The following is a 15,518-nucleotide window of genomic DNA, read 5'->3' on the forward strand; positions in this document are numbered from 1 at the left end:
AAATTCTAATGTATGAATTATAATAAATGATAATATAGTCAAAGTGAAGATGTCGTTCACTACGGAAAAAGCGAAAACCTTTCACTGGATTATATAATTCGTTCATACATTTCTAATTTAATCTTTAATTTGTAACGAAAAATCAAAATCAAACGAAACATAATGGACCTTGTTCAGGTGGCAGTCATCAGTGACTGTCGCATCTAAGCGTTTTAAGATGAGTACGTGGGAATCAACAAAGCCCTTCTTTTTTGCAAATTCAAACATTAAATGGTGATTTATTTTCAAAATTTTTGGCAGTGTTTCAAAACGGATGAAAATTTCTCACTTTCTTGAATATTAAATCTACGCTTACTTACCCCTGTTCTTCAGTTTGAAGCGAGAAACTGATAAGAAGCCTTCTACATTACGGCTTCTATGTCTTAAGAATCTATTTGTTTTTTTTTTGTTTTCACAGAATTTTTCGCATCATTCTATAGCAACCCATCCCCTTTCCCCTATTTTAGTTCTCTTCCTTTTTTCCTGCAAATACTTAGAATGTCATAGCATTTCTCAAGATGGCTGTTAGTTTTAGACATCCGTTTCCATGGCATGTGCACCCCTGGTTACGCCCCTGAACCAGAACAAAATAATTCAAATAATTTCCCTGGCTTCAAATACCAAAATACATGAATTTTCGAAAGGCAAAACCTGTCTTTGATTCGCGTTTTTCTTTCCTTTATTCACTCATTCAAAATACAACTCAAATCGACCATACATAATATTTATTCGATTATTTATGTCCTTCACTTAAATTCGTCGTTTCCGAGGAAAATATTACAGTTTGCACAAGTCTGTCTGAAATGACAAGATAAAATTTTCAGGAAGAGCATGCGCTGTAGTCTATAAAAGTCACAATTTTAAACCGCTGAATTAACCTTATTTATTTAACGTGGAAAGTACACTTAGCTTACTGGTAGTTTACAAATTGATAAACTGAAATGAAGAAATAATCAAAGAAACAAATTGTGTTAAGAATACCAACTGGCAAGTAGGCAAACCAGTTGGCTTTCAGGCCCGTAGCAGGGGTAAGAGTATTTGGGGGGCTCGTTTTGCCACGCCCCATATGACGGTATCAACTTTTATCAAATTTACAAAACAACATAATTAATAATTAAAATTCTTTATTTTATGGGCAAAAGACCTTCAACATCGAACATCTATTCAATAATATCACGTCAGTGTATGTACAAGCAAAAAATAGAAATTCAACATATGTATATGAAGCACGCAGCTGACTTTGAATAAAAAGAACGAGTTACCTTTAATTAAGTCTGAGTTGATTTAATAAAAGAAGCCGAGAATGAAATCGAAAATGTTCAGACAAGAATTTCCAAGGCCCTGGCTAAACGAGGAAACATGTTTCCTTAAATTTTCCCAAAGGTGGCAAAACTGTCAGGAAACATCGGGAAACATGTTTGCTCAATATCGGTTAGCGCATGCGCACTTTCAAGATAGACCTAGCGTGGCTAATTAACGAACTTTTAGAATATCGACTTTCGTGTCTAAACATTGGGAAACATTGTTTTCATGCGTCTTGGAAGCATGAAATGTTTCTGCCGCACAGCAGAAACATTTTTGCGTCTTGGAAGCAAAATTTGTTGCACGCAGCAATGTTTCGCACAAGGCTAAACTTGGAATCATCGGGGAACATGCGCGTGGGAAACATGTTTCCTCGTTTAGCCAGGGCCTAAATGCAAATTATGTGAAGCATTTGAATGGTTTCTTTCAAGTATGTACTTTTCCGCATGTCTTGTTTTGAGTTTTCAACATTTACAAAAATGCCAACTATGTGAACTTTTTTTGGAAAAATGAGTCGCCTCTATCAATTTTAAGATAATAGTGTTTGAAATTTAGCTGGACGTTTACTTTAAAAAAAAAAACTTGTGAAATTATTGGGGGGCCCAGGCCCCCTCCCCCCGCTACGCGCCTGGCTTTTAACAAGCATGGTCGAGAAACTGAATTTGAATCAGAAATCAGGACAGATAGAGTCTCAGCTACACAGCGGGACTCGAACCGGATCGTGAGACGGACGCTTTGACCACTCGACCAAGCTTACTGGAAAAACTTTTGTTTTTTTTGTCAAAATACCCACGTATTATGGTAGAATGATTCACTTGCCTTCATTTGTGCAATAATAGAGTCTACAAAGAACTTTTATCTAGGGATGTAGCTGTAAAACATTTCTTAATTGGTAGAAACAACTCAACCGTTAATAAAAGTGGATAAGCTAGGATTGGGTTTAGTTAAGAGGTAGTCCCTTAGTAACCGCCTTACTTGCTTAAATAAAACACTACACAACTTCTGCGAAGTTTTCCTTTTTTCTCTCACTCAGTGGAGAGATTAAAGGGGGGCTTTGACGGCAGGGATCGAAAATTGATGATTACAAATATGCGACATCATGAACACTGATGACATCATAAATACTGATGACATCACGAATACTGATGGCACCTAAAATACTGGCGAAATTATGAATAATTATGACATCACGTACACTGAAGGCTTCACGAATATAACCCGAATACCGATGATATTCCGAATAATATCGCGAATAATGTTTTTCATGAGTCGACTTCTGTGTGAACACTTTCATGTTCCATGACATAGCTACGTCGAGTGTAGGCCTTGTCACAGTACTTACATTTGTAAGGTTTAAACCCTGAATGGATAATTTCATGTCTTTTTACATCATTTTGCCGAGTGAATGCCTTATCACAGTACTTGCATTTGAACGGTTTGATCCCCGCATGAGTCTGTTCATGTCTTTTTAGATCACTACGCCGTGTAAATCCCCTATTACAGTGTTTACAACTGTGGGGTTTGATAGTTGTAGCACCACATTCATGGCTCTTGAGGTTAGCATCATCTGTAAATGCATTGCCGCAGTCATCACACTTGTATGGTTTATCGGCACCTGTATGAATCAGCTCATGTCTCTTTACATCATTTTGTCGAGTAAAACATTTATCACAGTAGATACATCTGTATGGTTTGGCTCCTGTGTGACTAACTTCATGTCTCTTTAAATCAGTTTTTCGTGCAAATGACATGTTGCATCGTGCACAGTTGTAAGGTTTTCCCCCGGTATGTGTACGTTCATGTATTCGCATATGGGAATCAGTTAAAAATGCCTTGTTACACTGTTTACATTTATACGTCCTTAACCCTGTATGAATACGTTCATGTTCCGTTAGTGAACTTTGTCTTGGAAATGCTTTGTCACATTGTTTGCATTTGTATGGTCTGACACCTGAATGGACATGTTCATGCAAGCGAAGTCCATCCTTTCTTGCAAATGCTTTATCACAGTGTATACACTTGTATGGTTTATCACCTGTATGGATACGTTCATGACACTCAAGGTGGCCCCTGCGTCTAAATACCTTGTTGCAGTACCTACATTGCCTTCTGTCCGTTGACTTCAAACCGGCAAGGATAAATTCTTCATCCTCTTCTATTTCATTGCTATCACTTTCTGACTCGTTAGTGGCATTGACTGCAAACTTATAATTTTTCACATGATTTTGAACGTGTTTGAGGAGAGACCTTTTCGTTTTAAACGTCTTTTGACAAAGTGGACACACGCAAGACTTTTCACTGCAATGTGTTTTAAGATGATCATAGAACGCATCCGATTCCACGTGCAAATTGCACAAGTTACAGATGAAGTTTTTGTTTACGACTTGCTGCTCAGCTATTTTAGCTTCGTTGCTAGCATTTTGAGGTATTTCTGCATTTTTTTGGCGGTAATCATTTCTTGTAACATTTTCTGTATCAAGGTCTTCAATCACTTGCAGGTCACTGCTGTCTACATGCATCACATTCAATATCAACTCAGAGTCTTCTGAATGATTATTGAGCGCAAAATTCATACTAAAATCAATCTCACTACCATTATTTGCCTGCTCAGAGAAAACTTCTTTTGGTTCTTCTTTTATTAGGACTCTACTTTCAGGTGAATTGTTTCTATTCGTTTTGTCTTCCCCCAAACCATTATCTTTATTTCCTTTATTTCCTATCGTATCCTTTAATGAAATGCTTGTATTTTTTTCCATCTCCATTAGTTATTTCTTGATCATCTTATAAATCTTCAATTGTGTCAAAATTTCAATCTTCAAATCTGTCATGCGTTGCAGACACCAACATCCGATCACCAGTCAATTCATTCCCAAGAATGCTGCAATGTTAAAATATTTTTCTTACAAAGAAAACAAAAATACTTGAAAATTTATTGGTACCCTGAAACAACATCTGGGCTGATGTAACAAGGGCGGATCCAGGGTTTTTTGAAGGAAGGGTCTTAGGGGTAAATTTTGTTCGCAAAGGAATCCCAGTCGCATTTTTACCACAGGAAGCCCATTTGACCTCAGGAATGACAGGGGGGTTGTGACCCCCCTGACCCTCCCCCTGGATCCGCCCTTGTGTAAGTCAGGGCACGGCTAACTCACATGTCAAACTCTTAAACAACCTCTGGGTGGATCTAAGTCAGTGCACGCTTAATTTGAACCCAAGTCGAGCCCAAGTCCCAAAGGTGAGAGGTGAGTGTACTACTGGGCTGATCTAAGTCAGGGTATGGTTACTCAAAAATGGAGTTAGAGGTTACTGTGCATGTTGGTTTTGCAGAGGGAGCTTGAAAAACTGCGAAAAACCTCCAAATCAATTCTAATTTCTATTCACATGCTATGCCAAGTCCTGGAACCAAACGAGAAACCAGAAAGGTGAGTGTACTTACTGACACATGACATGACATGCTTTAAAATGGGACCATATGCCCAAGCTTAATGAGTAAACAGAACAATTCCTCTTGACATAAAGTTACCCCAAATCATAACAAGTGTCCCTTAGACTTTTAGGTAATACATAATATATATTTAGGCACTGCCTAAAAGTGGAGCTTCCGATATGCAAGTCACAGGGAGCCCGATTTGATTGAATCTGAAAGGTAAAAATAAAATCTGGGAAAAAGTCTTCAATATTTTTTATTCGAGATGAAGATAATGTCTCCCATGATAAAAACCATGCACAAAAATTGAATTGAAATGCACTACATCGTTTTCTTTGAGCGAGTATACTCTCCCACTTCGGAATTTTGTACACAACTCACCACCACCCCCAGGGGCTAGTTTTGTTCTTGTAAGATTTTTTTCGACAGAATTTTCCAAGGCTGACAGTTTTAGGCTTTGAATCTCTTTTACTTAATGAAAAACGAGAGAGAACCACAGATATTCCAGTACAATATCAGGTTTAGAGAAATTTACCTTTGATGTCTTTAATGGAACCCCAAATTTTTTTATATATTAGGACAAATCAAGACTATAAGCTAAAAACAGACTTGAAAACTGGTCAAAATGGGGTGAGCAAAAAGTAAGCTTACTTACGCTTTTTACGTAAGGATGTTTTGGTTTTTTATGAGTTTTTATGTTTATATATGAACCATATTTTTACCGCAATGAAAATATAAAATAATTGCTTTGGTAGTATTATCAAATAGAAAATTTTGTTGTTAGTGGCTTGGAATAATTTATATTGACAAAATGGATTCATTATCATACACTTTTAACTACATTGTTAAAGTGCTTATAAGCCTTTGCACAATATTTTCAGAATTGATTCTTTAGATAGTGGATAGTTGATTGTGAAAATATTTCGTCATTTGAATGTCGGGTCTTTGAGATACGAAGGTTTTTATTCCCAATATGTTAATGACTATGACGTAACATAAGGGATCATTTAATATACAACACTGCACTCGTTCTGGATTACAGTACCTTAAAAGCATCACCCTTTTACTCGTGACTCACGTAAAGGTTCTTACAAATTTGTTTTCAAAAAATGTCCAGCGTTCAATATTAAAAGTTGCCACAAAATAACTCAAATCCCTTATGTTACGTCATAGTCATTAACATATTGGAAATATAAACCTTCGTATCTTCGTAAGACCCGACATTCAAATGGCGAATTATTTTCAAAATCAACTATTCACTATTTAAAGAATCAATTCTGAAAATATTGTGTAAAGGCTTATGAGCACTTTAAATAAATGCTTAATTAAAATTAAAATTTTGTGGTTACAAGATCTGGTTCCACACTAACTGGTCAATTTTTATGCTTATGCTCATTATTCATTTGTTTATTGTTATTTGCATAATTTGTAAGTTATTTGTCCTTAAAGGGGGAATAACATGAAAATCGTCCAAATTTTTAAATTCAGCCGAAACTTCTACTGGAAAGAGCCTTAAAGGTCTAACAATCACTGGTTTTTTTTGATATTCGGATGGGAAGTATTATATTTTTGCAAATTTTTTATAGTGAAGTCATACACTCAACACTACTCCATAGATTTCTTTGCATTTTGTAACTAAAATATTTTCTAGTTTTATACTCAGTATTGAAGAAAAGATACCATTAAATGATTTTAACCACAAGTTATGTATGTTAAGTCCCTAAGAGGACCTTTGGGCTTAATAGAATTAAAGTAAAACATTAAGTTATTTACAAAGAAATGTATGGAGCAATCTTTACTGTTGAGTGAATGACGTGGCAGACACCTATGAAAATTCATAAAAATATAATACTTCCCATTGGAGTATAAAGAAAAAACTTTAACCAGTGATTATTAAACCCTTAAAGATTATTCCATTGACGTTTCAGCCGAATTAAATTTCCAAAGATTTTAGTGCTAGTCCCCCTTTAATACTCCAGTTTCGAATTCTCTTTGCTCAGTCTTGGACTTGGTTGTGCGTTGTAATATTCAGTTATTCAACCAAAACCCGTGGCATTTTAATCAACTCGTATCGTTCCTTAGTGCGTACATTTCTTACTATACAATGGACCTTAATAAAACAAAAGAACACATTTGTACACAATCAAGGCTAAGGCTGAGCAAAGGTGAACTCGAAATGGGAGTATTAAAAGCCTTGAAAAACAACTTGAAATTTTTGGTCATCTCAGAGAAAACCCCAGATTGAATCATGAGAAACCTAAGAAAGGCTACTCACATTTAATGCTGGGTCTGAAAATAAATTCCAAGACTCAAGAGGTGAGAGTCCAAAGTAGGGAAGCACAGGTGGCATGGGCTGCCTTTCATCAATGTGACTGGCTGTTGTCGGTGTACATGTAGTATGTGAGTAGAATTGTGTGCTGGTTCTTTCCTGTGTTTTGAGGATTTTTCTACAGGTTCTCCTCTTTTTCTCCCTCCTCACAATTCAACTTCCAGGTTCCAATTTAATCTTTGGGCTTTCACTAGTTTGGAGCCTTGCTTTTTTGTGATTGTTCCACTCTGTGAAACAACAGACAAAGCTTATATCAAAATGGCCGCATGCCTTTATAATATTGTATATTAAAATATACAATATCATAAAGGCATGGCGGCCATTTTGATGTATTGGACATTTAAAAATGTTTAGCACACCAAAATGGCTGCCATGCCTTTAGGCTTATTTATCTAGAAAAAAAATTTTTTTACTGCTCATTTGCATTTTCCTTTTCACCTTTTTAGTATAAAGTACTGCCCTTTTGATAAAAAACATTTTCTCTAAAAGAATTATGGTTGAGATTTATAACTTTCCTAAGGCCCTATTTATATGGAGAGAAGTTGTCCCTTGGGTCTTTCAATGACACAGAAAGCCCAAATGGAATTGCCCTATTTCACTATGACGTCACTGCTTGTTTATGTGGGGGATAGAATCGCCAAATCCAATAGAAAATCCAACAAAATTTGCTCCTAGCTAAACAGTTTAATCTACAATGGCCTGGTTTTCAGATATAATATGTGTTAATATGTACTAAAAAATATTCTGAGAGTTTGCTGGCTATTCTACTTCTCTTCGAGGATTGATACAGGTTTTAGAACAATTTTCAGTGAATTTGTATTGATTTGGCCCCCTCCGACGACCATGATCTTTTGCGTAAATTTGTTGATTGGTCTTCCTGTGGTAATGACGTATGCTGACGAATACGGTTATCCGCGAAAAATAGCGTGGGCTCAAGTAAATATCAGAGATGGCGGCATATATAATATTGACGGGAAATGCAACTTTTTCAAACTTTTCAACAATGCTACGTCAGGTTGCCAGGGCCACTTGGGTTGCCAAATTATTGCTAATGTATGCGTTCAGGTCAGCTTGGCCAATGAGCAGGGCATCTTATCTATGCCGTCATCTTTGATTTTGTACTCGAGTGATTATAAATTTGCTGCAAGTTCACATCTTGGTACGAACTTTGGGACTTGAAAGTGAGATTGATTAGCGATCTTTCGAGCTGATAATACTGTAGCTTCAAAATTTCATCACAGCAGAAGGATAAGTTACTCGAAGTTCTGGATACAATTTTCAAAAACTATTTGGTTTAAATATGCAATTATTTAAATTCTTGGAAGCAGAATAATTTAAATTATCGATTGATTGATCTCGTACTTATAGTGCTTCATTGTTGTTGTGGTTGTTATTGTTTTTTTTTTGTATTTGCATTCTGTTCTTTGCCTTTATAGCTTTAAAGTAAGACTGTTAATAATTGCCAGACAAATATCGTTTGTACATGTATTAAAATCTACTTATATAATTGTAATTGTAGTAATCTTTATTCGCCAAAAGATAAAGGCTTGCTGTTGTCTTTTACGCTAGGATGAAATCAAGTTTTACGACTGACAAGACGATGAAAATTTTATCACTAGTAACCAACACACGGAAATCCTTTTTACGGCCTCTTTATTGCTTTGAAGGCAATAATTATTTTGTGTTTGGAATTTTTCGGTAGCAATGCCAAAAAATGAATGCAAAGTGATTGCCTTTCTTTCTCTACTCTTTTATAATTTCCTCCAATAAAAAAAGTTTTGAAGGCCTGTATTTCATATAATATAAAACACACTACATCCAATACTAACTGAAGAAAAAGCCTCTGTTTGACTAACCCAGACAAAGCATAATTAAAAGAAAAAAATTATGCAACAAAATTAAGAAACAAAGTGACGGCATTTTGGTTTCCGGTATGCAAATGTTTGAAATAAATTATCTTCCAGGCTGTTTTAATTGCTAATTTATGCTAATGCAAGGCTTTCACGATAAACAGCTGGCCAAAAACACCATGATGAGCATGCTACAAAATGCATTGGTAATTCCCTGTTGCTGATTGGCTGAGAACCAGATTTTTAAGAAACCGCATGCGCGTCCATACCACAGGAAGACCAATCAATTAAATTATGTACCACAGGAAGACCAATCAACAAATTTATGTCTGCCGTGCTCCCTTGGTTTGAACTGCCTTGTCTCAAGATGTTACATAATACCAGCTGAGATTACCAGCTGAGGGTAGGAAAGGGAGCTCCAGACTTGACTTGGACGACCGAAAATAATATCAATTGAGCTAATTTTAAGATCTTAACTTAGATATACTTATAACTAAGATTTAAATCGAATCGTAATTTTTAAGCTTATCAACGTAACGAAAACGACCTCAAAGATATAAAACATTTAGAGTTTAGTTAGCTAAAGCATATGTCCAGTCACTTTTAATCTCGAAACTCTGTTCCAATCAGCCATTACACCACAACACATCAATACTGACTTACCTAACGTACCAGTTGACGAGAAGACAGCCTGATCTTGGGTGGAAAATCAACGAAATTTCAACGTTCAACTACAACTAGGCAAATGACTGTAGGATTGAAATACAGAGAGAGACTGGACGGAACACAGCGAGCCCACGCAAAATTTTGAATAGACTTTTCCACAGTCTCTCGCTCGGCCGCTGCGCTCCCACACGGTTATCGGTGAATTATCGGTGTAGATCACTGTCGATCTGATGTATATACTCTGACAAGGGAGGAAACTTCAGTCGCCATATTTGAACAAACAACTCACTTTAAACCACGATTTCATCGTCTTTTAAACCTCGAACTCCACAAAAAACTTGATCAAAATGATCCCTACGATGGGGGATTCATTTATTTAAAACTCTTTTGGCTCTTCCTACAAGATTTCTATGAGTGAAATTTTTGTGCAGAAAATTTTTCGCTTGCAGGAAAATTTTCTGCCATTTTATGTCAAAGCTACTACTTGCGTAGGAAAAAGATATAACTAGCTAAAAACTAGTGTGAGCTGCGTCGGTGTTTCTAATGAAACAGTAATGATGAAAAGGTAAATTATACATCGTGAAAAGATGAAAAAACTTACTGTCGTTTCGGATGCTAGTCCTTCGTCGGACGAAGGACTAGCGTCCGAAACGACAGTAAGTTTTTTCATCTTTTCACGGTGTATAATTTACCTTTTCATCATTACTACTTGCGTAGGACTCGGGCGAGAACGAATTTCGTCCTTACTACCCTCCCGCACAGGATTTTGTAACGTGTACACGACTCACCACCAGCCACCCCACAGGACTAGTTTTGTTCTTGAAAAATCGTTCTGACAAAGTTCTCTGTGTTCGACATTTTTTCGCTTTTTTGGTTGGTTTTACTTGTCAAATGAAAGATAACTACAGATAACTCAACACGATATCAGGCTTAGGGAAAATTGCAATAGAGTTTTTCTAAATCTTCTGTATTTCACAGTTTAAAACACATGGGTCTGTTTTTTATATGCTAATGATATGTTTCTATAGTTACGCTAATTATGAGTACATTTCTCCGTGCGAACCAGAGCTGACAGAGTTTAGCATATTCAGTACAGACTAGACACGCGCCAAGTTCAAAACGTTCAGGCAACATTAGTCGTTTGCTCTACTCAAGTGTAAAATGAATGTGGAAAAATCTACCATAGATGGAAAGTCACCTAAATATTTGAGTAAATTGTTAGTTATGATAACGTTTCTAGTAAAAAAAAATAAATGATTTACCGCGAATTTTCTTTTTCTTTCATTATAGAACTAAGAACTCAAAGCTGCAGTGGAAATGGAGCACATGCTAGAAAAGACGCCATATCAGATGAGGAAAGAATCTTATATCGACAGGCTATTGCGGCAATTGGGAATGATTGGAGAAAGATTTTAGGCTTCTTTGTAAAGCACAAGGAATTGTTAAATCTGAAGATGTCAAACAGAAGTATGCAACTGCGTTTAAAAACATCGACAACAAAGATGCTGTCAAGTCTATCAGAAACCGTCTGTCAAACATTGGTAGAAAAGTAAGAGATGCACCAGAAATACGCGAACGAGAGGAACGAAACGCCAAAAGCATGAACAACATGACTGCCGAAGATATAATCGTGAGAATGAAGAATGTTCAAGCACAGGACAAAGACGACCCTCTATGTAACTCATCGAGGTGTGATAGCGAAGCGGCAGATCAGCTGCATCAACCTGGAACAAGTTACAATACTCTCTCGTGTGACGATGAAATATTTGGTCAATCATCAGAATCAGGAGATAGAGCAGAAAGTACCGACACACTAGATGATGCCGAGATGCATATAATGACTAAGAAAGCAGACGAAAAGAAAAAGAAGAAGGGCAAAAAACCAGCTAAAAGATTGAAGAAAGGTGAAAAGGCCAAAACCTTAACCAAGAAAGCCGATGAACTTATGTACGTAGGTTTGAAGGCCGCAAAGCTTCATATGAAATACCTCCTAAAGAGCGCACAGGCGCAAGGGATGGACATGAGTTCCAGCAGCTCGAAGTCAAGTGCCAATTAAATTCAGAGATAAATGGGTCAATAATGCTATGTTTTTGGTTTTTGTTGGTTTGATACCTTGTAATCAAACATGTCATACAAAAATCTAGTACTAAAAGCGAGCTTACTTTGTGTCACTTAAATAGTTTTTGTTAATAAACGATTATTATCATCATTTTAGTTAGTCTATTGTCGAGGGAAAGAGATAGGTGCGTCCATAGAGAATTATATGATAGGGTGGTATCATCAACCCGTGAAATCTGTTTTATTTCCATCTTGATTCATTCAATTAGACAATTGAGAAAAATTCTGATTCAAACTTGAATATGACTCTTAGATTGTTCATTTAATTCACGTATAAAGTAAAACATCCAATTTGTACAAAGAATGGAATAAACCATGAAATTAAATGAGAATTGAACAGCATGCAAATAAGCCTCGTTTATTACTCGTTTATTACTATTTGTATCACGGATTTAGTGCATGCGCTTTAACTCAACAGTTGATAGAGTGTAATTATTACACTTCAACTAGACTCGTACTTTTTTTTTTCACGGGCCGTTTAATGATAGTCATCTCCGGTCATGCATATGACGTGTCCTTACAGTGAGTCTATGAGCATTTCTCTCATGCGTGCAATAAGGTGCCTTCTTCTATTTGTAAATGCGATAACGACGTCAGTGACCAAAGGACTGAGGTATCTCCTCTGACGAAATTGCCCGTGACGTCCAGGTACACTACGGTAGATGCGGACATCTCCTATACGGTGCTCTACATGTACTCTGATGCGTCTGTGGTCACGGCTTGCTTGTGCTTGCAAAGCGTTGTAACGCCCCCTTATCCTACGGAAAGGTGTGATGAGAGGATATCTTGAAGGGTAGCCACCTTCGGCCAGAAGGAAAGTATTTGGCGGCATGTTGAGTTGAAGATTATGTCCAATTTGGGGTAGTCGTCTATATGTGTCGGCATCTGTTGAATGACCCAAGAAACCATGACGACTAAAACGAATATATCCATCATTGTCAACAATAACATGACTTTTGAGGAAGTGAAAACCACGATCACGTCTGTAATAAAGTCGCTGATGTGGTCCTTGTGGTCTACTTATTTGTACAGCAAAAGTATCTATGGCTCCAATTGCGTTAGGGACTTGTTGATGCCTGTTGCGGTGTACGTTCCACTCCCTTTCACTTGGCCAGGATACGTAGCGGTTAAAATAATGTTCATGTAAGATTGGCAGAATGAGATAAATGTTGTCCGAAACACACGACGGCCACACACCAAAACGTGCTGCAAGAACTTCCAGTGTAGGATATTGTCTAAGCCATATAAATACCATCAATACCCTATCGTGAATACAAAGATTGTTCGGCCGGGTCTGTCTGATCCGGTTCCTGACTCTCCACGGATTTCGAAGTCTTCTATTAATATCGATGTACACTGTATTCACTACACGAAGTAAACTGTGCGGAGTTTCTCCAGTTTGTAGCCAGAAATCTTCTGGTGTTTGGGCTACATCGTTCCAAACTCTAGAGTTAACATTCAGGGCGCCAACCTTCGGGTAATATCTTCGAATTAGCACATGTGGTTTACAGTCCAAGACTTGTATAGTTGCATTAAAATTTAGTATAAATTGCATAATTGCATTCAAATAATAGGCGGAGGAGCTACATTTCCTTGTAAAACTTTGATATATTCAAGCAGAAAAGCAACAATGCAAAATAAAAACGTTGGGCATGGTGGAAACGGCATTATCGATAAATACACAAACACAGCAAGTGACAGAAAGAATTCACATCTATTTTCAAGAAATTACCCGTGCATGCGTAAAAAACATTAATTTCATTCTCACACCTCGTATGTTAATAATTGTATTGTTATGTTGATACGTTTGAAATACAGAGGCCTGTGAAAAACAGAAGATTTAGAAAAACCCTAATGGATGTCTTTCATTTAACTTGAAATTTTGGAGATTTCCGTGTACTTTTTCAGGACAAAACTGCATCATCATGAAAGCTGGTAAGCAAAAAATGAAATCGTGGTTTAAAGTGAGTTGTTTCTTCAAATACGGCGACTGTAGTTTCCTCCCTTGTCAGATTATATATATACTTATTTCAATAAAGTTAAAAAAAGGCCGACCAGAATTATGGGTAGATACATTTTACGTTTCAACCGCTTGATAACTGTTGATGGACTTGAGATATTTTACCAGTTATAGTCTCACCTCTTGTGAACATCCTCAAATTGCAGTTTATCAAAAAAAGCTCTATTTGTTTGAAATAAATTGTTTCCCATGATCCTCAGTGATCTCAACTTTCTAGGTTTTTGCTGACTAACTTTATTGAAATAAGTATATATGTAAGATCAACATCAGATACCATAGGGAAATTAAATAAGAAAACAAAGGCGCGCTCGAAAAAAATGTTCTACTGCATTTTTTATTGATTTTTTCACTCTTTCGCATTACGGAGGACATTATCTTGATCTCGAATTAAAAAAAAAAATAATTATTTAATTTTTCCGATTTTATTTTCACCACTCACTTTAATCTAAATTGGGCTCCTTGTGGGGTTTCTAACCCCAATTTCAGCTATGGACGTCTTTAACCCTGTGCTCATTAGCATTCTGAACTTGTGAAAGTTAGGCTGTCGTCTCGTGTGACCAGAGGCCCCTCTAGTCCCTCTCTCTCGCTCGCCCCAAGCCCTACACGGGGCCAATCACCGCGCTAGAAATGTGTACATTATTGTAAAATTAAATATTGCACATTGATTAATATTTTCCATTTAACAACTTAAATGCCTTCAGAGATAAGGGTACATCAAAGTTTAAATAAAGACTTAGGGCGTAACCAAGGTCAGTCTCATGTACAATCATCTATGACCCATAAAATATCTGCGGCTTGTGCCCCTGACTGACTGCGCATAGCAGTGACGTACAAACCTTACTGTGCATAACATTGATATACAAACGTCTATCATAGCATAAAATTTCATGTTCGCATGGTGTATGGTCGCTGCAATTCAAAACGGTTTGTAAGCTATTCCTAAGCTTTTGAAGCAGTTCCATAAACTCGCACATCATGTTTTATCGAGTCTAAAACCACCGGCTACGCCTTGTCTAATCAGTTAAAGCTAATAAAAAACACCCCTCCTCCTTTATTAAAAAATACATAACCTATAATATATACATATAAGCCCTTAAATCCACTTGTACCTTTGTATTTTGAAACTAGACTGCCTTGGTATTTAATAGAGAACCTATTGTCTTGATATTTAGTAGTGAACCTACCGTCTTGGTATTTAGTAGTGAACCTACTGTCTTGGTATTTAGTAGTGAACCTACTGTCTTGGTATTTAGTAGTCAACCTACTGCCTTGGTATTTAGTAGTCAACCTACTGTCTTGGTATTTAATAGTGAACCTACTGTCTTGGTATTTAGTAGTGAACCTACTGTCTTGGTATTTAGTAGTGAACCTACTGTCTTGGTTTTAGTAGTCAACCTACTGCCTTGGTATTTAATAGTGAACCTACTGTCTTGGTATTTAGTAATGAAACTACTGTCTTAGTATTTAGTAGTGAACCTACTGCCTTGGTATTCTAGTCCTAATAGTAGTCTAATGCAGTCTAGTCTAGTTAAGGAAGAAGAAAAAAAAAATAAAAAAATAAATAAAGGATCATATACATTAGTGAGTGAAAGTAATAAAACGTCAATTAAAAAAAGAAGGACGTCAATTATAGTGATAATCCAATCGAGATGAACTCCGATGATTGCCGTATTATTATATATTTTGTCATTACGAAATCTGACAGAACAGCAAATAACGCAATTCTTATTGTATTTACAGAGGAACTATGTGCTCAGCATAATATAAGTA

The 15,518-nt window shown here is 36.6% G+C and overlaps 1 protein-coding gene across 2 annotated transcripts; it reads right to left on the reverse strand.

The window, feature by feature from the left end:
• Positions 1–1,776: 1,776 nt before the first annotated feature.
• Positions 1,777–9,701, reverse strand: LOC116287917 (uncharacterized). 2 transcript variants are annotated; one of them, XM_089025429.1, is made up of 3 exons: positions 9,608–9,701; positions 7,041–7,321; positions 1,777–4,219 (listed from the first exon to the last, which is right to left on the reverse strand). In XM_089025429.1, exon 3 carries the CDS (start codon positions 4,101–4,103, stop codon positions 2,604–2,606), a length of 1,500 nt encoding a protein of 499 aa, XP_088881555.1. In that variant the 5' UTR covers positions 4,104–4,219; positions 7,041–7,321; positions 9,608–9,701; the 3' UTR covers positions 1,777–2,603. The 2 variants fall into 2 exon arrangements, with proteins under 2 accessions (XP_088881555.1, XP_088881556.1); XM_089025430.1 differs by lacking the exon at positions 7,041–7,321 and having other exon boundaries at positions 9,608–9,700.
• Between the last annotated feature and the right edge of the window lie 5,817 nt (positions 9,702–15,518).

Source organism: Actinia tenebrosa, unplaced genomic scaffold (genome assembly GCF_029948245.1).
Source record: "Actinia tenebrosa isolate PJP-AT-01 unplaced genomic scaffold, QUT_ActTen_1.0 utg2509__unscaffolded, whole genome shotgun sequence".
NCBI lineage: Eukaryota > Metazoa > Cnidaria > Anthozoa > Actiniaria > Actiniidae > Actinia > Actinia tenebrosa.